The sequence below is a fragment of the Ictidomys tridecemlineatus genome, chromosome 5 (genome assembly GCF_052094955.1).
Source record: "Ictidomys tridecemlineatus isolate mIctTri1 chromosome 5, mIctTri1.hap1, whole genome shotgun sequence".
NCBI lineage: Eukaryota > Metazoa > Chordata > Mammalia > Rodentia > Sciuridae > Ictidomys > Ictidomys tridecemlineatus.
In genome coordinates this window covers 82,614,707-82,642,231 of record NC_135481.1, presented here as the reverse complement: position 1 = coordinate 82,642,231, position 27,525 = coordinate 82,614,707, and the positions used below count along the sequence as shown (strand labels likewise).

General features: G+C 36.0%; 1 protein-coding gene across 4 annotated transcripts in view; it reads left to right on the top strand.

Moving 5' to 3' along the window:
- Nubpl (NUBP iron-sulfur cluster assembly factor, mitochondrial) overlaps positions 1 to 27,190 on the top strand; it is a 220,782-nt gene extending 193,592 nt beyond the window's left edge. For all 4 annotated transcript variants that reach the window (XM_078050245.1, XM_078050244.1, XM_078050246.1 and 1 more), the window contains 3 exons: positions 16,185 to 16,305; positions 18,562 to 18,644; positions 26,490 to 27,190. In XM_078050245.1, coding sequence (XP_077906371.1) covers positions 16,185 to 16,305; positions 18,562 to 18,644; positions 26,490 to 26,552 — 267 coding nt within the window. In that variant the 3' untranslated portion in view covers positions 26,553 to 27,190. The remainder of the gene's footprint in view (positions 1 to 16,184; positions 16,306 to 18,561; positions 18,645 to 26,489) is intronic.
- The last annotated feature ends 335 nt before the right edge of the window (positions 27,191 to 27,525 follow it).

Sequence of the window (27,525 nt, the reverse complement as noted above, 5' to 3'; positions counted from 1 at the left end):
ATTTTTTCATGTACTTGTTGATTGATTGTATGTCCTCCTCTGTGAAGTGTCTGTTCAGGTTCTTGGCCCATTGGTTGATTGGGTTATTTGTTATCTTATTGTTTAATTTTTTGAGTTCTTTGTATATTCTGGATATTAGGGCTCTATCTGAAGTGTAAGGGGTAAAAATTTGTTCCCAGGATGTAGGCTCTCTATTTACCTCTCTTATTGTTTCTCTTGCTGAGAAAAAACTTTTTAGTTTAAGTAAGTCCCATTTGTTGATTCTTGTTATTAACTCTTGGGCTATGGGCATCCTATTAAGGAATTTGGAGCCCAACCCCACAGTATGTAGATCGTAGCCAACTTTTTCTTCTATCAGACACAGTGTCTCTGATTTGATATCTAGCTCCTTGATCCATTTTGAGTTAACTTTTGTGCATGGGGAGAGAAAGGGATTCAACTTCATTTTGTTGCATATGGATTTCCAGTTTTCCCAGCACCATTTGTTGAAGATGCTATCCTTCCTCCATTGCATGCTTTTAGCCCCTTTATCAAATATAAGGTAGTTGTAATTTTGTAGATTGGTCTCTGTGTCCTCTATTCTGTACCATTGGTCCACCTGCCTGTTTTAGTACCAGTACCACACTGCTTTTGTTACTATTGCTTTGTAGTACAGTTTGAACTCTGGTATTGCTATACCTCCAGATTCACACTTCCTTCTTAGAATTGCTTTTGCTATTCTGGGTCTTTTGTTTTTCCATATGAATTTCATGATTGCTTTAACTATTTCTACAAGAAATGCTGTTGGGATTTTGATTTGGATCGCATTAAACCTGTAGAGAACTTTGGGTAATATCGCCATTTTAATGATGTTAGTTCTGCCTATCTATGAACAGGGTACATTTTTCCAACTTCTAAGATCATCTTCTATCTCTCTCTTTAGGGTTCTGTAGTTTTCATTGTATAAGTCTTTTACCTCTTTTGTTAGGTTGATTCCCAAGTATCTTATTTTCTTTGAGGATATTGTGAATTTTCCTCATTTCCATTTCAGAAGTTTTGTTGCTGATAAACAGGAATGCCTTTGATTTATGTGTGTTGATTTTATATCCTGCCACTTTGTTGAATTCATTTATTAACTCTAGCAGTTTCTTTGTAGACCCTTTTGGGTCTGTTAAATATATTATCATGTCATCCGCAAATAGCAATAATTTAAGTTCTTCTTTTCCTATTTTTATGCTTTTAATTTCTTTTGTCTAATTGCTCTGGATAGTATTTCAAGAACTAAATTGAATAGAAGTGGTGATAGAGGGCATCCCTGTCTTGTTCCAGATTTTAGAGGGAATACCTTTAGTTTTTCTCCATTTAGGATGATGCTAGCCTGAGGTTTAGCATATATAGCTTTTACAATGTTGAGGTAAGTTCCTGTTATCCCTAGTTTTTCTAGTGTTTTGAACATAAAGGGATACTGTACTTTGTCAAATGCTTTTTCTGTATCTATCGAGATGATCATATGGTTCTTATCTTTAAGTCTATTGATGTGGTGAATAGCATTTATTGATTTCTGTATATTGAACCAGCCTTGCATCCCAGGGATGAATCCTACTTGATCATGGTGCACAATTTTTTTGATATGCTTTTGTATTCGATTTGCCAGGATTTTATTGAGAATTTTTGCATCCAAGTTCATTAGAGATATTGGTCTGTAGTTTTCTTTCTTTGAAGTGTCTTTGTCTGGTTTCGGGATCAGGGTGATGTTGGCCTCATAGAATGAATTTGGAAGAACTCCTTCTTTTTGTATTTCTTGAAATAGCTTGAAAAGTATTGGTATTAATTCTTCTTTGAAGGTTTTGTAGAACTCCACTGTATACCCATCCAGTCCAGGGCTTTTTTTGGTTGGTAGTCTTTTGATGGCTTCTTCTATTTCTTCCTTTGTTATTGGTCTATTTAAATTGTGTGTGTCTTCCCGACTCAATCTGGGCAGATCGTATGACTTAAGAAATTTATCGATATCTTCACTATCTTCTATTTTATTGGAATATAGGGTTTCAAAATACCTTCTAATTATCTTCTGTATTTCTGTAGTGTCTGTTGTGATATTGCCTTTTTCATCCCGTATGTTAGTAATTTGAGTTCTCTCTCTTCTTCTCTTCATTAGCATGGCCTAGGGCCTGTCAATCTTATTTATTTTTTTAGTTTTATCAATTTTTTCAATGTTTTTTTTGTTTGTTTCGTTGATTTCTGCCATAATTTTAATTATTTCTTGTCTTCTACTACATTTGCTATTGTTTTGCTCTTCCTTTTCTAGGTTTTTGAGGTGTAGTTTGAGTTCATTTATTTGTTGGTTTTTTTCTTTTTTTTTTTTTTTGAGGAAAGAACTCCAAGAAATGAATTTCCCTCTTAAAACTGCTTTCATTGTGTCCCATAGATTCTGATATGTTGTGTCTGTATTTTCATTTATCTCTTAAGAATTTTTTGATTTCTTCCTTTATGTCTTCTGTAACCCATTGATCATTCATTAACATATTTTTCATTTTCCATGTGATGTAGGATTTTTCCTTCCTTCTTTTATCATTGATTTCCAGTTTCATTCCATTATGATCAGATATGATACATGGTATTATCTCCACACCTTTATATTTACTAAGAGTTGCCCTGTGGCATAATATATGGTCTGTCTTTGAGTAGGATCCGTGTGCTGCTGAGAAGAACGTGTATCCACTTGATGATGGTTGATATATTCTATATATGTCAGTTAAGTCTAGGTTATTGATTGTGCTATTGAGTTCTATAGTTTCTCTATTCAGCTTTTGTCTAGAGGATCTGTCTAATTGGCGAGAACGGTGTGTTGAAGTCACCCATAATTATTGTGTTGTAGTCTATTTAACTCTTGAACTTGAGGAGAGTTTGTTTTATGAACGTTGCAGCACCATTGTTTGGTGCATACAAATTGATAATTGTTATGTCTTGTTGGTGAATGGTTCCTTTTAATAGTATATAGTGTCCTTCTTTATCCCTTTTGATTAACTTAGGTTTGAAGTTGATTTTATTTTATATGAGTATGGCCAGTCCTGCTTGCTTCTGAGGGCCATGTGAGTGGTATGATTTTTCCTAACCTTTTACCTTCAGCCTGTGTGTCTTTTCCTATCATATGAGTCTCCTGAAGGCAGCATATTGTTGCATTTGTTTTTTTGATCCAGGTTACTAGCCTATGTCTCTTGATTGGTGAGTTTAGGCCATTAACATTTAAGGTTACAATTGAAATATGGTTTATACTTCCAGTCATGTTTATTTATTTATTTATTTTAGTTTAGCTAGTTTTTACTTTTTGGTTATTTTCCTCCCTTTTTACTGAGATACCTCCCACTGTTAGTTTGGGCACTATTTTTCAATTCCTCCTCTTGTAGTATTTTGCTCAAAATGCTTTGCAGTGCTGGTTTTCTGGCTGCGGATTCTTTTAGCTTTTGTTTATCGTGAAAGATTTTAATTTTATTGTCAAATTCTGAAGCGTAATTTTGCTGGATACAGTATTCTTGGTTGGAATCCATTATTTTTCAGAGTTTGAAATACATTGTTCTAGGATCTTCTCGCTTTCAAAGTCTGTGATGAAAAATCAGTCATTAACCTAGTTGGTTTACCCCTGAATGTAATCTGCCTCCTTTCTCTCGTAGCTTTTAATATTCTCTCCTTGTTCTGTATGTTGGCTATCTTCATAATTATGTCTTGGAGTTGGTCTATTATGGTTTTGAATGTTTGGGGTCCTGTAGGCTTCCAGAATTTGGCAATCCATTCCATCTTTCATCTCTGGAAAGTTTTCTAGAATTATTTCATTTAATAGGTTGTCCATTCCTTTGGTTTGAATCTCGATGCCTTCTTCTATCCCGATGACTCTCAAATTTGGTTTTTTATGCCATCCCATATCTCTTGAATTGATTGCTCATGAGATTTAAGCATCTTTTCTGTGTTGACTATATTCTTTTCAAGTTGATAAACTTTGTCTTCATTATCTGATGTTCTGACTTCTACTTGATCTAGTCTATTTGTAATATTCTCGTTTGAGTTTTTAATTTGGTTTATAGTTTTCTGCATTTCTGGGATTACTGATTGATTTTTTTTTAAGATCTCCATCTCCTGGTAAAGCTCGTTCTTTGTCATTTGAATTTGTTTGTTTAATTCGTTTTCAAAATATACTTTCATTGCTTGGACTTGCTGTCTCATGTCTTCTCTAAAATTCCTTTCCATCTGAGTTATGTATGTCTTCAGTTCTTTCCCTATCCATGTTTCTGATGCTTCTAGGTCCTCCTGTATATTTAAGTTGTCCTGCATTGTTTGTACTCCTTTTTTCCCTTGTTTTTTCATGATGTTCACATTACTTTCCAGCTCTATTTGATTGCTGTGTTTCTGCTCTCTTCTATAGATTTGTTTTGGTTTTGTATATCTCTGTTGTCTCTCCTTTGTGTTGGTAGACTATGCCTGCTAAAGTGGATTCTGCTGAGAAGGAATTCCGACAGCCGAGCTTCAGTGATGTCACCTCTCTGTTATGGTGGGCCCCAGGCTTCTTGCCGGGGTGTTCGAATGGGGGGGTGGGACTGGACTGTCTCTGGTTGGTATCAGCTCCCAGCGATCGGTCACCGGCGGGCATGCGGTCTCCAGCCGCCCAGTCGCGAGGGCAGTGGGCAGGCTGTCACCAGTGGGTGGGCGATCTCTAGCCGCCCAGTCATGTGGTTGGTCGCCAGTGGGCAGGCGGTCTCCAGTCATGCAGGCAGCAGGCAGGCGATCAGTCGACGGCGGGCGGGCGGTCTCCAGCCGCCCAGTACGGACAGCGGGCCGGCTGTCGCCAACGGGCGGGCAATCTCTAGCTGCCCAGTCGCGTGGTTGGTTGCTGGTGGGCGGGCGGTCTCCATCCGCCCAGTCGTGCACGCAGCCGGTGGGTGATTGGTCGCCGATGGGGGGGCGGACTCCAGCTGCCCAGTCTCGCGGGCAGCCAGCGGGTGATCTGTCGCTGGCGGGCGGGCGGTCTCCAACCGCCCAGTCACACGGGCAGCGGGTGGGATGTCGCCGGTGGGCATGGGGTCTCCAGCCGCCCAGTCGCGAGGGCTTGGCCTCTAGTCCCCTGGTTTCTCCTGCTAGTCCTGGTTTCTCCTGCTAGACCAGATTTTCCCTGAGTGATGCCTCTCGGCAGTTCAAAGTGTACTCTAAGCCTGCCATTCACTGGGTGTGGAGGGTGGCTATTGGGAACCCCGGCACTCTATTGTTTTGATTTTTTTCTGCTTGCCCTCCCCCCCCCTCCCCCCCCTCCCCCCCCCCCCCCGCCAGCGCTGGCAAGACAGGTTTTGTTTTTGCCGCTGATGGGAGGGGGAGTTGAAGGTCAGGTGTCTCTAGCTTTCCCCGCGTCTTTACACAGGCTCGCTCAGATAATCCCTCCCCCGGAAAGCCTAGGAGAGATTTTATGCGAATTTCCCGCTGTATAGGAGATGAGCTGATTAACACACACCTGTTTTATTGTTTCAATCTGTCGGAGACTGGCGGTGGTTATGTCAGCTCTCCAAGATGGTGGCCGCTGGTTTCCTTGGTGGAGTTTCTGTTGTGGGGGATAGAACTGTACTGCTTCCTTCCCAGTCTGAAATCCCGAACTCAGCCCGGGGCTCAGTGAGGGCTCAGCCGGCAGGATTCCACAGAATCCATAGCGACGTTTCTCTCTGCTTGCTGGTCACTTCTCAACGGTTCCCCGCAGTCTGTAGCCGCGGGGCGGGCTGCGTGGATCAGTCAGCCTGGATATCCGGTCGCACAGTTGGCTCGTGTTTGAGACTCAATTGCCAGACCTCGGTGCTGGAAATCCTTCCTCTAGGTTTCAGTGCACCCCAATTTTGCTGTAAGTTCCTAACAAGATATTTTTTGGTCGTTCTAACTCGTTATTCACCTGTGCAGTGGCGCAGTACACGAGGTGTGATGCAGTCTATTTGCAGCTATTTACTACCTTTGATGTTCTATGGTTTGGATGTGGTTTGTCTTCCAAAGGCTCATGTGTTGGAGATTTCTATCTTTAGTGTGGTGGTGGTATCTTCAAGAGGTGGGGACTAGTGGAAGTCCTTCAGTCATTGGAGGCATGCTCTTGGAAGGGATGATGGGGACCTTGAACTTTCTTGAGAATGAGTTACAAGAGTAAAACTGACCCCTGAATCAGTATCTAGCTTTCTGTTTGGCAATGCAATCTCTTGCTCTCTCAAACTCCTGCCATCTGCCATGGTGTCGTCACCAAAGCCAAACTGATGCCAGGGCCATGCCGTTTAATCTCCAAGACCATGAGCTAAATAAACCTCTTTCCTTTAAAATGTTAGATCACCTTAGGTATGTTGTTATAGTAATGAAAAACAGACTAATTCAGATATATTTAAAGAATCTCTCAGTATTGCCTGTGGAGACCTTACAATGTACTATTTAAATTCTTTTTAGGAATGTATGTTAACTGGTTTGCATATGATATATCACATATGGCTTCCTTCTTCACAATTGGGTAATTTTAGTTTTAGAAAAATGACTTTTCTCTAGTGATAACCTTTACAAGACCAGACAGCATTCTGCATTGTAGCCATAATTACTTCTTAGAGACTGAAAGAGTATGTTCATCTGTGTCTTGCCACAGAATCTCTCAATTCATATGTGTTTTAAATTAGGATGCTCTTCTTTGTGATTTGGATTAATTAAAGTCATCCTTGCAAACAAGCCTGTGAAGTAGAGGACATTATTTAACCAAGTAGTAGCCTGCTGTTTCATAAAGCGCTCCCCCTCCCTCCCTACCCCTACCCCTCCCTCTCCCTCCCCCCCCTCTCATGCTGGGAATTGAGCTCACTTGCTGGGCAATTACTGTACCACTGAGATATTACCCTATCCCCTAGACCCCACATTCTTAACTGCAATTTCTGTGGATAATCCAGAGTTCAAGTTTAGTACTGTCATCATCAGGGAATATCTCAGGGTGAGATAACTGTAGGATATAGGAGTCTTCATTATAATTTGCTTATCATTGGGGTTCTGATTATTCAGGTAAACAAATGAAACCAGAAGAAAATGATGGATTAAAAAATAGAGAGGAATTAAAAATCTATAAATTTCATTGACATAAAGTCGAATAAGGATTAAGGGAAAGGGAGTTTCATGCTCAGGATCTTGGAGAAGAGAATGAAGTCTGAAGCTTGATTGTGGCACCAAGTGGCAAGAAGATGGTTCTAATTAGGCCTTCCTTAATTATTATGTTAAATTGCTCTACTAAACCATGTGGATATTCATTATCTCAGGCTACCTAATTCCATACACCAAATCTTTATCCATTTACATCTTTTTTTTTGTTTGTTTGTTTGTTTTTTGGTGACTTCCAAATACAAACCAGTAACTTAAATAGTTTGGATTGTGGCTTTGTTATTTACAGTGTAATCTTGAACAAATAATTTAGCTTTACTGTTCTCTTTCATGAAGTAGAGATGGCAATATCTATCGGTCACTGTGGCACATATATGCAGTATGTAGTACAACCTCAGTACCTAGTAGTATAAATGGTAGCTCTGAATGTTGTTTTTATAGTGGTAGACTTTAGACATCATTATAATCCTCATTTTAGAGATTAAGAATTCAAGGAATAGAAAAATTTAGTTATATATCATGGTCCCACAGCTACTTAGTTGGTCTTTGAGAGCAACATGGATGCAGGCCTCCCTACTTGTTATTCTTTCCATGTCAGACTACTTCTTCTGATAAAGAAAAAAAAGAACACCCATCTAATTTTTTTTAAAATTATAATATCTATAGACATGCTTCAGATGTCTACCAAAAACTGGTTTGAGCCTATGGAGAACTGAAAAGCACTTATGAATCTAATCTGTTTCATTTATTATAATTCATTCTCTATTTAACAATAAGTTTTTCCTCCTTAATTTTTCTTGAAACATAGCTTTTAATCCACATGACAGTTTCCAACCAGCAAGCATTTAACCTGATTGTAACCTTGAGAAATTGGATTATATAGTAGCCTGAAAATCTTGCTTGTTACTTACCTGAATCTGGGTTTAAAATGTCAAGAAGAAATTAAAATTGGGGCCTTTTGAGCCTGCTTAATTCAGTACCTTTAGACACAAAAATCCAATATTCAGAGCAATGTTGATATTTCAAGAGAGTCAATTTTTTAAAAGTTAATAAAGGAAGTACCCTTCTGAGCCAATGATGAATTGAAATAACATATAAAATGTTGGTGGTGGCTGATGTTAGCTTTCTTTCAGTAAAACAAGCTGAGGTAAAAAGAAAAGGAGCTTATACTTTGATGAGGCATTAAAAAATGATTGAGCATGCTTACAGCTGCATCTCAATGGCATTATGTAAATTAAGCTATAACAAACGTCTGTTCTATAATGTTTCAGCTATCAAAGGAAATACACAATAGCTCTACAATAAACAAACAGCTTAACAATACATAAAGTATTCATAAAATGTAAGGCTTTTTTGGTGGGGGCCATGTGGAAATGAATTCTTTCCTATTTAAGAAAGAAAAAATTTTATGAACAAAATTGGAATATGGATATTCTAATGTTCTTCCTTAGTTTATTAGTTTTCCCCATTCAAAGCCCCAGTGATTATAGAGGATTGCTCTTAAATGAATATGAGTAGTGATTTCTAACTTTTTAATGCTCACACCTTTCTTTTATGTTTTTCTCCAGCTCACCCTATGTTTTGAAAGAGCTGTTTGCCACACAGTCTGCATGTGTTTTTTAATAACTAATTTATTTAATTAACTAAAGAGAGGATACATAATATATGTATGTGTGTGTCTATCCATACATGAAGTTTTATATGTATAAAACTGTTGTATGAGCTTTTGCACAGGACAAGATAACCACATAAGAGTGCTATCACTCTTTGTTGATGTGATTCCAGCTAAAAGCAAAGAAACTGATAGTTTAATCTGTTTTGAGTATTCTTGAAAGTAAATGTTTCATTTCTATTCAATATATTAAAATATTTATAATAAATCACAGAACCTGATAAAATGTTTTTGGACATCATTAGGACTTTGAAACTTTAAATAGGATAACTACCAATATATTGTATATAAATGTAACTTATAAATTTTTAGTAGCCATATTTTTAAAAGTAAAAATAAAAAAACGAGAAAATGGGTGAAATTAGGCACCTGTGAACAGATGAAATAAGCCAGACACCTGATCAGGCATTTTATAGGAAATGACATGAAAATGACCAATACATTTTTAAATATATTCAATTTAAGTAATAATTATGGTAATGCAAATTACAATTATAGTGGAAAGGATAGCTGGGGTATAACCTAATACCCAATCCCCCACAAAAGGACATATAAAAACATTAATACAAGCATTATTTATAGTATCCAAAGATTGAAAATAACTCAAGTGATCCCATAGGAGAATGGATATGAAATTTGGGGACCTAATGAAAATGAACCACACAGAAATAGTTTAGCTGGATGAATGTGTTGCATGATTTCATTCATATCAAGTGCAAGACCAGATAAAATTAATTTATGGTGTTAGAAATCAGGTTAGCAGTCTATTTTGGTGCTGATACCATGCTGTTTTTGTTACTGTTGCTCTGTAGTATAGTTTAAGGTCTGGTATAGTAATACAACCAGCTTTACTCTTCTTGCTAAGGATTGCTTTGGCTATTCTGAATCTCTTATTTTTCTAGATGAATTTCATAACTGCTTTTCTGTTTCTATAAAGAATGTCATTGAGATTTTGATTGGGATTGCATTGAATCTATATAGTGCTTTTGGTAGATTAGTGATACAGAATAGAGGACACAGAGTCTAACCCACATGACTATAATTATCTTATATTAGACAAAGGCACCAAAAATGTACATTGGAGAAAAGATAGCCTCTTCAATAAATGGTGGTGGGAAAACTGGAAATCCACATGTAACAAAATGAAATGAAACCTTTTCTCTTTTCTTTCTTTTCTCTCACCATGCACAAAACTCAATTCAAAGTGGATCAAGGACCTAGGAATTAAACCAGAAACCTTGCACCTAATGGAAGAAAAAGTAGGCCCAAATCTTCATCATGTCAGATTAGGCCCTAACTTTCTTAATAAGACTCCTGTAGCGCAAGAATTAAAACCAAGAATCAATAAATGGGATAGATTCAAACTAAAAAGCTTCTTCCCAGCAAAGAAACAATCAGTGAGGTGAATAGAGAGCCTACAGAATGGAAGCAGATCTTTACCACAAGCACATCAGATAGAGCACTAATCTCTAGGATATATAAAGCATTCGAAAACCTTAACACCAAAAAAAAAAAAAAAACAAATAAGCCAATAAATGGGCCAAGGAACTGAACAGACACTTCTCACAAGAGGCTATACAATCAATCAAAAGACATGAAAAAATGTTCAACATCTCTGTCAATTAGAGAAATGCAAATCAAGATTTCATCTCACTCCGGTCAGAATGGCAGCTATCAAGAATACAAACAACAATAAATGTTGGCAAGGATATGGGGAAAAGGCATACTTACACATTGCTGGTGGGACTACAAATTGGTGCAGCCAATATGGAAAGCAGTATGGAGATTCCTTGGAAAACTTGGAATGGAACCACCATTTGACCCACACTATCCCACTCCTCAGTTTATACTCAAAGGACTTAAAACAGCATACTACAGGGACACAGCCATATCAATGTTTATAGCAGCACAATTCACAATAGCTAAATTGTGGAACCAACCCAGATGTCTTTCAGTAGATGAATGGTTAGGGAAACTTTGTTTTTAAAAAAAAAAAAATATATATATATATACACACACACACACACACACACACACACACACACACACACACACATTACAATCACACACAATGGAACATTATTCAGCATTAAAAGAGAATAAAATCATGGCATTTGTAGGTAAATGGATGGAGGTGGAGAATATAATGCTAAGTGAAGTAAGCCAATCCCCAAAAAACAAAGGCTGAGTGAGGATGCTGACTCATAATGGCAATGGGTAGGGAGCATGGGAGGGAGGAACTTTAGACAGGGCAAAGGGTAGGGAGATGAAGGCAGGGGGCAAGGAGGTAGGAAAGATGGTGCAATGAGTTAGACATCATTACCTTAGGTATATGTATAAAGACATGAATGGTGTGAAAAAACTTTGAGTACAATCAGTGACTTGAAAAATTGTGTTTTATATGTGTAATATGAAATGAATTGTATTCTTCCATCATGTATAACAAATTAGAATAAATAAATTTACAAAAAAAAATAAATACCTCTGGGGAAGTGTTTTGGAGGGTAACAAGGAAACTTCCAGGGTGCTGGCAGTACTTAGCAGGATTTTAGTAACATGGTTGTACTTTATTAAGTTCATTCAGCCATACACTTAAAGATTTGAGCATGTTTTTGTGTGCATCTGTGATATGCTTTGACAAAAAAATTGAAAATTAAACACAAACTTAAAAAATTATTGATATGTTTTACCTGTTTTTACTCATACTGTCATTGATATTCAGTGTGTATTTTATACTTACAGCACATCACAGTTCTAACCAGCCACAGTTTAAGTGGTCAGTAGCCCCATGTGACAAATGATTATCTGATCGGACATTGCAGATCTATAACCTCATCATTTCACAGCTTCTTTGAGGTTAGACTTTTGTTTCAGATCTTTCATTGTAGTATTAAGAAGAACAGGAGGTTGTTTCTCCCAAGCAGCTCATCTTAATTTTACTGCTACTTTCTTATTTTTATATAGTATTTCCTATTTAAATCAGATGGTTATTTTTGTGTGCAGGTATACAAGATGAGTAATATACCATTGTTTTAGTTCCTTGTCCTATTGCTTTATTACTAGTCTTCTCATGACTACCTCTTTATTTAAGCAAATTTTTATTGGACTATGACTTACCTACCTAAAAGGTACAAACTGGAGGTGTATCCACAATGAATTTTTACAAAGTGAACGTACACACTGTTTGTATTCAAGAAATAGAACAATGGAGAACCCAGAAATAAATTTACACATTTGTGGCCAATTGTTTTTTGACAAAAGTGCCATGAATACACATGGGGAAAGGATAGTCCCTTCAGTAAATGATGCTAAGATAACTGGATATTCACATGCAGAAGAATAAAATTAGTCCCTTATCTCATATCATATACAAAAGTAATTCAAAATGGCTCAAAGACTTAAATGTAAGACTTGAAACTCTAAAACTGTTAGAAGAAACTATGAGGGAAAAGTTCTCTGGCATTGTTCTGACCAGTGATCTTTTGGAGATGAACCCAAAAGCACAGACACCAAATGTAAAAATAGATAAATGTGATGACACCTGCACAAGCAAGGAAACAATTAGAGTAAACAAACCATCTGTGGGTGAAGGTATTTGCAAACCATACATTTGATAAGGTATTAATATCTAAAATACCTAAGTAACTCAGCTCAAGAGCTAGAAACAAATAATCCAGCTGAAAAATGAGCACATCCTCATCAACATTTGGTATTTGTGTTTGTTTTTGTTGTACTGATTTTCATCTTTCCTAAACTAGTCTTAAGCATGAATGTACTTTGGACATCCTCTTTTGTGAAGTGCTTATTAAGTCTCGTGTCTGTTTTTTATTGTGTTGTCTGACTTTTCCTTATTGATTTACAGGAGTTCTTTATATATTTATTTATATATTTCAGGTAAAACCATCTCCTGCTCTGTGGTCTGCCTTTTCACTCTGTTGATGAAGTTCTAGTTAATAAAATGTCAAGTTGATGTTTAATGCCTCTTTGTATGGTTCTAGAAAAATCTCTGCCTGCATCTACCTATTTTCTTCTATAAGTATTATTGTTTTACCTTTTTACATTTGATTCTACATCTACTTAGAATTAACTTTTGTGTATGTGGTGAGAAGTGGGTTGAGATTCATTATTTTCCATGTGAATATGCAATTAACATGCAGTGCTATATCATCTCCTCTATAAATTAGTGTTTCATTACAATCAATTTTTTAATCAAGCAAAGGTATATACATATGAGAAGTTCTTAAGATAAGAAATTCTAAAGTTAAGTGGAATTAGTTTATTTAAGATGACCTAGGAAACATTACTGGGGCATTTATCCTTGAACTGAAAGAAGTTAGATATTAGTAGTAATAGAGCCAAGTGTTGTCTAAACCCTGGCTCTCAAACATACAGAGGGTTCTTTATTTCCTAACTTTTTTGATTATGAATCATCAGTAAATGATGCTTGAACATATACCCAATATATGAATATTTATGTTATATATACATATATATAGTATATAGTATGCATATATTACTGAATTAATCCTATTTGTATTATAAAGCACAATAATTGAAATTTAAAAGGTGATCATAAAATAGTAATTCTAATATTTTCTTTATATACTTCTGTATCAGCCAAAATGGGATAGGCCATGTGTGTTAACAATCCTTAAATTCCAGTGGTTTAAAACCACACCAGTTTCCTTTCTTTTGCTACATATCCATTGTGGTTTGGCTTCAACATTTCCTCTGTATTGTTCTAACTCTGGCACCCAGACTGACAGAGCAGCTCCCATCTGAAAGGATAAGGAAAGATAATGAAAAACTAACACTTAAAGCTTCAGCCCGGAAGGGGCACGTGACATTTCTGCTCACTTTTTATTGGCCAAAACAAGTTACATGTCATTACCTAATTGCAGAGGAGAAAAGTCCTAACTTTGTGCCTGGGACAACTGAACATTTTAAATAGCACTAAAAATGATCACCTTTCCACGATTGATTTTGGAGCACACAGACCTGAATTTGTGTTTGTTTAGTAAATACACAAAGACAATTTTTTTTAGTTTTTTTTTCTGATATTTTGTGTTATTTTTTAAATCTGAGATAGGAACCCCAAGTAGTAAGTCCACTAAACTGCTGGCCACTTTGGCCTCTGTAACTTGAAACCGTTAGCAGCTTCTCTGTGCTCATTAGAGAACCCAGACACCTGAATGTGGCCCATATGCCCTGCCTTGCCATCCTGATTGCATGTCACTCTCATCACATCCCCGAGGCCTCAAGACTGGCCTTTCAATTTCTTGAAGGTAGACATATGCTCCGTGTCTTGAATATTTTTCTTCCCTTTTTCTAGTTTTTGCCTGGTTATCCTGTATCTTTTAGGTTAAATGTTTCCTTAAAGAAACCCTCTCTGACTTCTAGAGTCAGTGGAGTCTTCTCTGTTCTGCTCTTTCATATACTTTGTGCTTTGCTTCCACAGAAATGTGTTTCTTGTTTAATGCATTTCTGCAATTAGAGCTCAAGCTTCAAGGGGGCCAGCATCAAGTCTGTTTGGCTCACCACAGTATGCTAGCATTTGTGTTTAGCCTGGTTACTGGTATACAATAAGAGTGCATTAAATATTGTTTGGTTGTCGTTTCATATTTTATGTCTGTGACATTTATGTAGTCTGTAGGGAATATGAGATAGTTATACAATCCATGGAGAATAATTTGATAATGAGAAGTAAATCATGCAAACTGCAGGTATATTCTTGATTCTTATGTCTTGGGAAGTCTAAGAAATTCCAAGGTAATAAGGCTTTTCCTGTTCTCTATGAATTGAAATATGCCTTGCCTAGATTTTTCACTGTCTATAAATATCCTAATCTTATTTATTGAATGATATTTCTTATGTTTAAGTTGAAAGCCCTGTAGTCAGGGTATATAAAACATTTAACATAAATGGCAGAAAAACTGCCCAAGCAATAAGTATATTCATATGGACATAGTGAATAAAAAAAAAAAAGTGCTCTTGCTATGAAGCTATGTTTTCTTCTAGCTTTCTGGAGTTGGTGCTGAATTACCAAAACCCAGTGTAATTTATTTTTGTGATACTTTGCATCAGCAAAAGGATATATATTAGATGCTTAGAACATGCTTTGCTCCAAATTAATGTCTTTCACTGTTTGTCTTCATTTATATGTGTTGTGGGCAACCTTAGTCTTTCCTGTTCCTCTTTCCAAAAGAATAACAAATTTTATCACTTTCTGGTCTGTTTCATTATGGACTATCAATGCTATTCTTCATTTTATATGTAAATGTTCTAATCTTCTGCAGTGATAATCTTATGGTGGAATTGATAGGATGATCCAGACATTGTTATCTCTAAGCTTCTGATGGTAGTGTTCTGCATTTTTATTCTGGAAGGGAGTCACTGTTTTTCATCAATAAGAAAGCGAGATTAAAAGGATCATGAATACAGATTATATTTGCGGAGCCTGTGTATTTATCCAGTGAATGTCTGTTAAGGATCTATTTTGTGCCAGAAGCTAGGGAAACCCAGAAAGAGATGGGAATTTTCTATATTACTACAAAACTTTGTTTCAAGCAATAACATTCTAATAAGAACTGACAGGCTCAGTTTTCACAAGGATAGAATGGGGGTGATAAAATACTTGTGAATTTTTTGTGAGGAGAAAATATGATAGTCCCTTTAAAGCATTTATTCTAGTATGTGATCTGTAATAAGCACTGTTTGGGCCTGTTTGTTGGTTGTTGTTATATGTTATATGTTAGCTATTATTGACCATGAGACTTTGCCACAGGTAAGCTCTTAACTATTTATTTTCATCTATTTTCTCCCCTCTTGTTTTCTCCATATTGTTATCAGGACTAATCTGATTGTGTAACACTAACTCTTTGATATCATCTTTTTTTGTCTTTAAAAACCTTTGTGGTTTCCTGTGTCTAAGTCTCAGATATATGGATGGCATTTGGCACCTTACCTTCTGACCCTGGCCTTCCTTAACAAACCATCTTCTGTCTTGACCACACACTAGGTTACAAATTATGTGGGCCCAAATAGTTAAATTTGGCTGCTTCAGTTTGTGCCCTTTCTTCTGCCTGTATTTCCTTTTGTAGGCCTTGCCCACTCTTGCCACTTGCAACCTGAAGAAACAAATGTCTGTGAGCTACTCAAAAACTCCTCTTATTCTTCCCAGGCAGTTTTTCTTGGCTCCTGTTTACTCAGTGACTTTTAGTACTTATCACTGTATTAATTACCTATGTCTTTATGTCTCACTACCTTGTGAGTTCCTTGAGAGCAGAGTCTATAACTTATTATTATATCACCACCTAGTAGGTACTCAGTGCTGAAATGATGTATTAAAATATGATGTAATTTTATTTTAATTTCAATGTTTTTTTTTTTTTAATTCTAGGTTCTTGGTCTTGTCCAAAACATGAGTGTTTTCCAGTGTCCAAACTGTAAACACAAAACTCATATTTTTGGTGCTGATGGTGCAAAGAAGCTAGCACAGACCCTTGATCTTGATGTTCTGGGTAAGTTGTTCTAGGTAAAGTTCTGCAGTGGAAGTTGGTCCGCGGGTTGTGGGTTATTGTTAAGTTCTTTAACATTGTAAAGTTCTGCAGTGGAAGTTGCAGAAGGGAAGATGGGTCTGAAGCTTGGTGATAGTGTCACAGAAAATTATCAGTGGCTTTTGGCTTTGTGTTTTAATTATGTTAGTACAGTGCCATTCTATGTGTTAACCTTTCTTTGGCTTTTTTGGTAGATTTGTTCTACGAACTATGATAATAATTTCTACTAGATAAAAACTGCCTGTAAGTTAAATTTGAGAAGAAAGTTTTGTGGTCCAAGTACAGTGATCTTGAAGCAATATTTTAAATAATGGTTATCAATTTGTTGGCTAAGTGGGCACATATATTTCAGTATAAACAGATAAATGCGATTTCTGTGTCAGTTCTCAGAGCATAAATAAAAATGCCTTCCTGATCACTTCTGTATTTGTCATTTTTACAGCTTTAAAATGGCAGTATTTACTGCTTTCTACAATATTTTTTATTAGTACGTTATAGTTATATATAGTTGTGGGATTCACTTGGACATATTAATAAATGCAATTAACACAATTGGGTGTCCTCAGTACTTCCCCCTTCTTTCTTCCTCTCTCTCACTGCCATCTTCCTCTATCTATAATCTTTTTTATGTGTTTGCTAATGTCTATAAAATATGACACCTGAAATTTATATTATGTACACTGTTCACAGCACTGAATTAAAGAATCAATTTAAATTAGTGAGAAGAACTACAATCATCTTAAGTGAGCAAAACCCAGATTTGGGTTAAAACGAGATTTTTCAAAAATCCACAACTTAATGGACTTTTTAGAAAATGTTTTGATATTGTAATTGTGAGTGAGTTTCTGTTCTGGGAAATAGCAGATATTACATTCTGAATAAGGGAGACAGAATATGAATTATTAGTTTTAGGTAGTTAAAAATTAAGATCCCTTAGAGATCAAAGAATTTCAAAACATTCTCTATTATAATTAAATTTCTAAAAGTTAATGTTAAATGTGTTACTGTTAATAAACATTTGCACTATTGGAGCAACTATAATGCTAGGTGAATACTAATGATATATTTTGATACATCGCTATAATCATAGCCACTAATTATATTCTGCAACTGTTTTCATTAACTAACCTAGAAAGTTCAATTTTCCAAATCTGCATAATGACATAACAGATTGACATTCACTTATATCATAAAGTAAATGTGTAATTATAATGGAATTATTGAATTATGTTGACAATATTGTAATTCCCTAACTTATGAGTGGTGCAATTTTGTAAGTCATTTATTTAGAATTTGAAACATCTCATAAAGAAGCAATCTCTTACTGGGAAGTTACATTTTAACCAATGGCTCACAAGTGTACAGTAGCCTAAAAATGTTATCAGAAACATTGATACAATGATACAGAAACAGTGATTTCAGGTCACAAAAATTGGATAGTGCTGCAGACTGCCATGTCTAACATTATTATGGGAAAATAATTTAGAGTTCCAGCTCAGGACCCATCTCCTGCCTTTTAATTTAGTCACAGAATCCAGAGGGTTACCCCTTGAACTAGAGCAGCAGATTCAATTATGAAGAGATTGAGACTGAAATCAGGTAACATCTCCGACTACTATCTATATAGTGGAGGTTTGTATTATATACTTCCTGAGAACTCTTCAAACTCTTACAAGTTACATATAATGGTACATAGATTAGTAAATTGCAAAAGAAAGATGATTCTACTTGATAGAGGGGCAGACAGCTGAAGCAACAGGTTGGCCTACTCATCTGCAAGCATCGGAAGGTTATTTTGTCGTAGTTTGTTTGGACTACTGGGCCTCTGCATCTTCTCCTCTTGCTGTGTGGCATGATGTATCTGTACTGGATATTACAGGGGAAAATAATTTAAAAATGTCTCCTAAGCCATTCCTTGCTGAAAGACCTCCAGTGAAAAGCAAATCGAGGCTTCATGTCTTGGTTGACTGCCACATAGACTTCGTGTGCTCACATGCAGTTCTTGCTTCTAAATTTTTGTTTGAAATTCCTTTGTTCGAGATTTAACAAATTGAGAATGTCATGACTCAGCTTAATTCAAAGATATTCATAATACAGTTTAATTCAAATGAGTTCTGTTCAGATTTTATTTATTTTTTTTCCCAAAATTTAAAAAGTGAAATTCCAAATGCCTGTAACAGACCTCTCTGGTACTAACAAATATCTTATGGGCTCTTTCAGGAGAGATCCCCTTATACCCCAGTATAAGGGAGACTTCAGATACAGGCCAGCCAGTTGTGTTTTCACAGCCTGAAAGTGATGAGGTAAGTTATGATTTTAAATATTTTTTATTACTTTTTACAGGATATACACTTTTTGAAAAATAACATTGGGATAATCAAGCTTATCTGTTCATGTTCAGAGAGCATATATATAAACAAGGTTTAGTTAACTTGTTCAAAATATATTTAAATTAATCACTGTTTTATATGGCAGGCTGCCAGTGTTGGCTCAATAAATTCACTTATAGAGAATCATCACCCAACCAGTTTTCTCATGAGAAACACAAATAAGAGTCTATAAAGGGGCTAGGGGTTGTGGCTCAATGATAGAGCACTTGCCTAGCATGTGTGAGGCATTGGGTTCAATCCTTAGCACTGCATATAAATAAATAAAACAAAGGTCTGTTAACAACTAAAAAACTATTAAAAATATGTGAAATATAATGAGATAATTATATTTCAGTATTCCAAGTCCAGTTGATTGTTGGGAGAAGGGAAGCTAATGTAATAAAGTGTTACCTTGGATAGATAAAGAGTGTGCATCATCAGAGAGGTGGAATGCAAAGACTAGTAATGTTTCATTAACTAATATCATCAGGGATACAGTTAATAGATTTTAAAAATTGCCAAAATATAAAATGTTTAAGCATAAAATCTTTTATTTTAATCTTTTCAAAGTAGAAGTAAAATGTATCTTCTCTGTCCTAAGTAGTACTTGCCATTTAACTTTAAAAAGTGAGTTGTCAACTAGTAGATCAATTTTGGTGTAGTTTTTGTGCCCCTTTCCTGAATATCCCCAGTCAATCTTATTCTAATAGTTTGTCTTAGCTAATGGATGTAACCTTATAGTACTATATTATTTTGTCTTTCCATAATCTCTACCCTTTTCCTTCTAATTTGCTTTGTCTAATCTTCTGTGAACTGAAAAAATAAAAGATACCAGCTTGGCTAGAGCTATAAATAAAGAATAAATTACACCAAGAATTTTGGATGAGTAAAGTTGATTCATTTTGAGTTATCTCTCTCAGAGGCCCAAGGGCCTTTTTCCTTTCTTAAGGGTTAATAGCTATGGCACAGGTGATTGAGTTGCTGGTAATATGATCTTTGAGTAAATACAGCATAGCAGTTATCATTGTTTTACTTTTCTCCACCTTTTAGGATTAAATGTTAAATTATTCTCCATTTATGTATGATGTGTCAAAGTACATTCTACTGTCATGTATAACTAATTGGAACAAATTAAAAAAAAATTAAGACCAAGACCCAAAGATGTGATCACCATTAAGTCAGGGCAGTGGCTACTTTGGTGAGATGACTAGAAAGAAGTGAATAGAGGATTTCAAGGTTATCAGCAAGTATGGTTCTTGGTCTGGGTTGTGTTTCCACTAGAAAAGTAATATATTTATGCTTTATATTCTTTTTATATTCCACAATAAAAACGATTCTTCAAAGCCAAAAAAAATTTTGTTTCCTTTTTTAGTCTTGTATAGATAGCTTTCAGATAGCAAAACTTTAATTCTTTTTTAAAATTTATGTACTCTAACTTATTATACATGAAAGAATGCATTTCAATTCATAGTACACATATAGAGCACAATTTTTCATTTCTCTAGTTGTACACAAAGTAGTCACATCATTTGTGTCTTCATACATGTACTTAGGGTAATGATATCCACCTTATTCTACCATCTTTCCTACCCCCATGCCCTCCCTTCCTCTCCCTTCCCTTTGCCCTATCTAAAGTTTCTTCATTCCTCCCATGTTCCCCTCCCCACCCCTATTATGGATCAGAATCCACTTATGATAGAAAACATCCAGCCTTTGGTTTTTTGCGGATTGGCTTACTTGACTTAAAATGATGTTCTCCAACTTCATCCATTTACCTGCAAATGCCATGATTTTATTCTCTTTTAAAGGCGAGTAAAATTCCATTGTGTATATATACCACAGTTTCTTTATCCACTTATGAATAAAGACATCTAGTTTGGTTCACAATTTAGCTATTGTGAATTGTGCTGCTACAAACATTGATATGGCTGCATTACTATAGTATGCTGCTTTTTAGTCCTTTGGGTATGAACAGAGGAGTGGGATAGCTGGGTCAAATGGTGGTTCCATCCCAAATTTTCCAAGAAATCTCCATACTGCTTTCCATATTGGCTGCACCAATTTGCAATCCCACCAGCAATGTATGATTGTGCCTTTTTCCCCACATCCCAGCCAACACTTATTGTTTGTATTCTTAATAGTTGTCATTCTGCCTGGAGTGAGTTGAAATCTTAGAGTAGTGTAAAACTATAATTCTTAATTGCTTTCGTAATTAAAACCTGACAATCCCAACTACTATAGGTATATTTTATAAATGTAGTATATGAAAAATACCAAAATTGAAGGATTTTTTAAAAAATTACACACATTCAAATGCCTCCCAAGAACAGAATATTTAGACATCCCACAGTGATTCCTTATAAATAAGAAAAGTTACTTACTAGTTTATTTCAATTATGGGTTTTGATTTTTAAATATTTTTCCACCTATTATTTTTTTTCTTTGAAATTCTCCAAAAGCAAGACACATCACAGTGATGTTAGAATATAATAGAAGAGAACATGTAACAGTCATCCAAAGATAGTTAAGATGATTTGAAAGTCTAAACAACTGTGTTTGTGGAGTTTTTTGGAGTTACATATTTTTACAATATGATCTACATTTGCATAAATATTAGACCCATTATTTTACTGTTTCTGGGTAACATTTCTAGAGTTGTAGGACAGCCTAAACCTTTATAGTTTAGGCTAACTTTGATTTGGTGAGGTTATTGTAAAAATGGTGAGAATTTCATGTAAGAATATGAAGATATCTGATCAATTTTTTTAGACATGGCCATAAGAAGGAAAAAATAATATGTTGTATTTAGTTCTCTTTCCATGGAAGATATTACTTCCTACTCATGATTTGCAGATATTTGTTATCACTAGTCATCTTCTTAATAATAATGTTAATTATAGTGTGCTAGACATTGTCAGGCATTTTATTTACATTATTTCAGTCCTCAGAAATTCTCACAAAAAATTAATGTGTAAATAGCCCTGTTATTGCAGATGAGGAACCTGAGGCTTATCGAATTTAAATAATTTACAGAGGTATTAAATTGTAAGGTGTGATTAAAAGACAAGTCTATTCCTTTCAAATGTTAGCTTCTTTCCAGTATATTAACTTCTGGGTCCTATATTATAGCTATTATTTCTTCAGTTTCTTCTATAGTGCTTCAGTATATTAAATACATTATTTTATTTGATTCTCATAGCATATTTGGGAGATAGGTATAATAATCTACATTATTTTAGATGAATAGCAGGGGTTCATTTACATTAAGGAAGCTTGTCTAAGATAGTACTGAAAGCCAGTTCCACGCTCACCTCTGATGTACAGCCCATGCATTCTCTTCCCAATGCATTGTCTGCTTCACTTTCTAATAACTGCAAGGTTAGTTCAGTGTCTGTTGTGTATATAAGCTGAGTTTCAGTTCAACTCTGTTCATAATATCACAGAGCTTAGAGAAGAGGATAAGCAGACTCTACCTCTTGGATTTTTAGGCTGCAAGGCCCAACATGATCTTCACATGGGTCTGAGAATCCCCTGAAATTAAATCCAGAATGTGTGAAGAAACATTTTTCTGGGGAACTGAACAAGAACTTTTGTTAAATTCTCAAAGGGGATCTCTGCATGGAAGGAAAAGACTAAAGCTGAGTCGGCGCAGGGATTCATCATCAAGTTTGCCAGTTTCTAAGTGTAACCTGAAGCAATTTCCCTAACCTCTTGAACCTTTCTCTACTCCTATAAATTTATGTCATAATGGGGATGAAATGAAATAATAATGTGAAAATACTTTGAAAAATGCCAAATAGAATACAACTGTACTTATTAACTTCTGAAACTTCCATCTAAGATGTCATGACACGAAATGTCTTTTCTCTTCCCTTTATTAAAGGGCTGAGCCCACTTATGCCCATTCCCTTACATAACACTAGATAAATGTCACTCTCCATTGGCATTTGAAATTCACAGTGGCAGAATTTGAATTTTGAAATGAGAGTAGAGTTCCCAGCTTTAGTGTTAAAGAAGTTAACTCCTGAAGGTTAGGAAGTTGTAATTGAGTCTTGGAATATGCATCTTTCTAGTTAGACTCATAATGAGTTTTGCCTGCTTATAAAACTCTTTCCTTTTCCCCTACAAACTGAAATGGAAATTCACTCCCAGAAAGTAATCACAACACTTTCAATAGATCCTGTGGTACTGGCAGAAGCTCAGTGCCCATTTTACCTATACACCTTCATTTAAAGAATAATGGGAGAATTTACTTGCCAACATAAACTTCCACAAAAGTTAATAGAATGGAAACTGTAAAATTAGTTGTTGCTTCACGCCTGTGTCCCGCACAAGTGGTGGGAATGGGGTTCCTCTTGGTAGAATGGGCTGGCTGCGAAATAAAGACTAAGAAAGAAAGGTTGTGTGACAAAAAAAACCACAGAACACAGGAAATGTTTTTGAAAGGACAAGCTAGCCGACCTTAGGATGGAGCTTGCACACACCAAAAAGAACAAAATGGCGCTCCCGCTTGCTTTATTTATATCAGGGAACATGGAAGGTTTTTCATGGAATGTTCTTTGCCAGATAAGGTAGGAGGTGGGCTGTTCAGTTGCCAACGGGTTACACCCAACTTCGGAGCTATGAGGACGGGTCTTCCTCATGGAGCGGAGATAGAGGTCATGTGCCTTGGTCAGTCTAATGCGTGCAGGGGAGCAGTGGATGGAAAAAACCTAAATCTCCATGGCTTGATGTAATTCAGGAGTGGCTCCCCACAGTTGCTCATTAGCCCTTTAGCCCTACACTTTTTTGTTTGCTTTTAGAGGTTGATCCACAAACAAAATTACTAATCAGCAAAGTTTCATCTTTTGTTTTTGACTTCCTTCTTAATCCACATTCCCTTCTATCCCATCACTCCCTCCTCTAGCACCAACTGTCAGAACTCTCAGTTCTCTACCCACAGAATACTTTAAAGGCACTAAGGAGTTAACATTCCTGACAACATTTAGCTTTCAGAAGAGGCAAACACTAAAGGCAGTGATTAATTTAAAGGTGTGAATTTTAGTGAATTTGAGATATCATTGGAAAAGTTGGAAGGACTTGTAGCACCAATTAAAAGCACTGACAGGCTGCTATGGACCCAGCAAATGGCCAAACCCTATGCATACACACACCACTTAGGGAAAAGGAGGAAAACTCCAAATGTGAGTGGCATTAACAGCCAGGGAAAGCAATAGAGGAAGGTGCGGGGTGGAGGGGAAGGTGGTTACTTAGAAAGTAGAAACGCAATAGCATGGCCTCATGCAGGTCAGAATATAATTGTTGATTCAACTAAAACTGTCTTTGCCCTTGACTGAGACCAGGATACAAAAAATGGGCCCATGATTGACTGATAATTTTGTGGCTTTATCCTTTCTATCAAGTACAAATATTAGGTGCAGAAAAATGTGCTATAAGAAACTTGTGGTAAAGACTTACAAATGTAAGTGGAAACTTTATTGTCTCATATTTTCCAAAGTATCACTTCACATTCTTAATATGAAATGACCATGCATGCCAAATTAAAACTTCAACATCTAAAGACAAAGGAAACTTCCATAAAATTCTTGCATATTGGCTTCTCCACTGTTGCAGACAAATAGGTTCTATATGTACATTTGTGCTTCTAGGCGGCTTAATAAAGAGACCTAGAGTAGAAAGGAATGATTGGTTGTGTTGAGTTGAGGTGATGGAAGAAGAGAGTGTTTGGGAAATCTCAGTCAAATCTTTTACATCTGATGTATGTGTGACCTTTTTGCCAGATATGTATTAAACAAAAAGGAGAAGTTTAGTTTAATTATTCCTCAGGTGGGAAATGTGCTTAAAGGGCATGTTAATATGAGCTCTTTAATGAGATTGCAAATTTCTCAAGTGTATGATGATAATAGCAGCAGCTCCTCATAAATCCTATCTGCTTCCTCTGTGCCAGCACTCCACATGCCTTATTCTCACTTAATATTCCCCCAAGCCCTTTTAGGTAAATATATTTTATAACCATTTTACAGATGTGAAAAACAAGACTAGAAGAGTCAAGTAACCTACCAATGGCCCCTCAGCTCATAAGTACTGACGCTGAGATTCCAAACCTGGCCTATCTGCTTTAAGGCCCCAATTCTTCACTCTCAAGCTATTCTGCTTCCCTTTATATCATTACATCCCACAGTATGGAGGGAAAAAAAAGTATTTGTAAGGATGATGAGTGAAAATTAACACATTAAGTTCAAGAAAAATATTTATTTTTAAGTACAAGTTATTTCCATTTTAAACAAAAATGATTGATTCTATAAAATATAACAGAGTGAAACCATTTTTAGACTATTCATTATGATTATAATTTCTTGTGTTGTGAGTAACTGCTTAATATATGGTATAGTAGAAAGAGCTGGGCATTAGAGTGAGTTGGACCTAGTGTGAATGTTTTCCAGTCTGCTGATATTAGGACCTTGAGAAAACAACTTCCAGTTTCTTCATAGAAGTTGAACCCATGATGCTTGTTTTACATGACTAAGTGTGAAGTACTTAGTACTTGATATAGTACTTGATATAGTAGGTACTCAGTAAAAACCATTTAACTTATCCATGTTTAGAAAGCTGCTTTTTTTAAAGAACTTTTGAGATGAAATTTTAACAGTTTTCTTGTAAAACTAAAACATAATTCAACTCTTAAGATTCAGGCAGTCTCTAAAAATGAAGATATGTGAAGCATCCTTAACGCATTTCATCAAGTCAGCAAACACACCTCAAATATATCTTTTTACTGTGCAGAACTGAGGGGTTGGTCAGCTAGGTTCAAAGCCCAGCTCAGTATCTACTAGCATTAATGCTCTGGATGGACTCTTTGCTTTTCTGGGTCTTGATTTCTCATCTGTAAAGTGAGAATAATGACAGAATTTACCCCCATGGTAACTATGTAGATAAATAAAATACTTGCCAAATATTAAGTACTCAGTAAATTTTAGCTGTTATCACTGATACGTGGTATAGGGTGCATGACTGTAAATATATCAATGTAGACATCAATAGTTTTAAAAAATCTTACTGCTTGTTTTGTTGTTGTGTTTTATGAGTAGGATAAGTCAAGAAGGTAATATTTGCATGGCAATTAGTTTTTAAAATTTATAAAATTCAAATACTATGATCATTGTTCTAACTAGGACACATGGGCTTTGGTTTAATTTGTGGCCCACTCTGTGGCTTAGAAGCTTCTCTTAGTAATTCATTGCACTGCAGATCCCAGTGATGAAGAGTGTAACACTGAACCAGAAATTCTTGGATGACACCCAAAATTTGCTAGGTAAAAGAGCCCACAGGTACTCAGTGCTGGTGTTACAAACCATTTAGAATAAAGAAAATGCTTTCTAAAGATAAACCATAGGGTGGTGATAAATAATCCTCCTTAAAATGACTAAGACCTCTATGCCAAAGCAGTTCTGGTAGTATCTAACTCAGGATTATCAACTTATCAGAGGAGGAAGGTATAATTTTTCTACAACTACACAGGGTTTCTAGTGTGTTGACACTAGGATTAGAGTTTGAAAAACAGTAATTGCTGGTTCTACATATTTTTTTCAGAAAGTCGCCTTCCAAATAATTACCCTCCCATAATCTAAAATCCTTTCTCCCCTGCTTCACTTGTAATATACACAGCATTATCTCCTCCCTACTGAATTTCTTCCTCTCAGCCAACCTTTTTACCATCAAATACAGTGGGCATCTATGACAAACAGTTCATGTGGAACAAATGAATCTGTTTTCTTCTAGGCTAAAGCCTACCTGAGGATTGCTATGGAAGTGGTCAGAAGATTGCCACCGCCTCCAGAATGATTCCCTGTGTGCCCTGGAAATTGTCCTCGTATTTGATCAGAAAGAGATCTTTGGAAACAAGCACTGTGGTGGTAGAACCTTCAGAAATAATAGCAATCATGATTGTTTCATTTCTAAGGAAATAATGTCTTATTGTAGATTTGATTTGCTAAGCTATGACCCACAGCTAAAATTTTCATGTATCCATGCTAATTGCTATATATTTAGGTGTGTGTGTGTGTGTGTGTGTGTGTGTGTGTGTGTGTGTGTGTATGTATGTGAACTGCACCAAACTGCTTTTGTTTTATTGAACTACCTCTTGAGGAATCATGGGTTTATGATGTTATAATCCCAACATGAGAGAGAACTACACTCTTCAGGATAGCAGAGTTAATCATTTAAAGGATGTACTAAATTTGTACATGGACACAAATGTAACGCCTCCCCTCCAAGAAATTTGGTCTGCATTTAAATACTGTCTATAGTGTTATCTTGGACATATTTTTAATAAAGTTGAGCCTCTGCTTCCATCAAGACCAGACTCTTACCCCAGACTTAACGAATCTGCATCTCCAGGAATAGGGCCTGGCATGTGTATTATGAAAATTTAAATTTGTCATGGCAATAATAAAAATAAATAAATAATATTTATCAAGTGCTTTCTATGTGTCCTCACATTCTTCCATTCATATGAGTGGAATACTATTCCTTTTACAAATGAAGACACTTAGGTATAGGAAGGTTAAGTGTCTTGCCAAGGGTTACTATTTCCTAGTGATGAAGCTGGGATGTGAATTTGGGTAGCTGGCTACTGAATTCCTCCTTTGTACACCAGTGTGCATTTGTTAATTTCAAGAGTAATATATTCTTCAATGTGACCATGAACCCCCCTCCACCACTACCTTTTAGGAACATTTCAGGAGTTCATGTTTCAAATAATATGCTTTGAAAAACATATATCTTATCTAGTTAAGGCTCAGTCAAGGACTTTGCA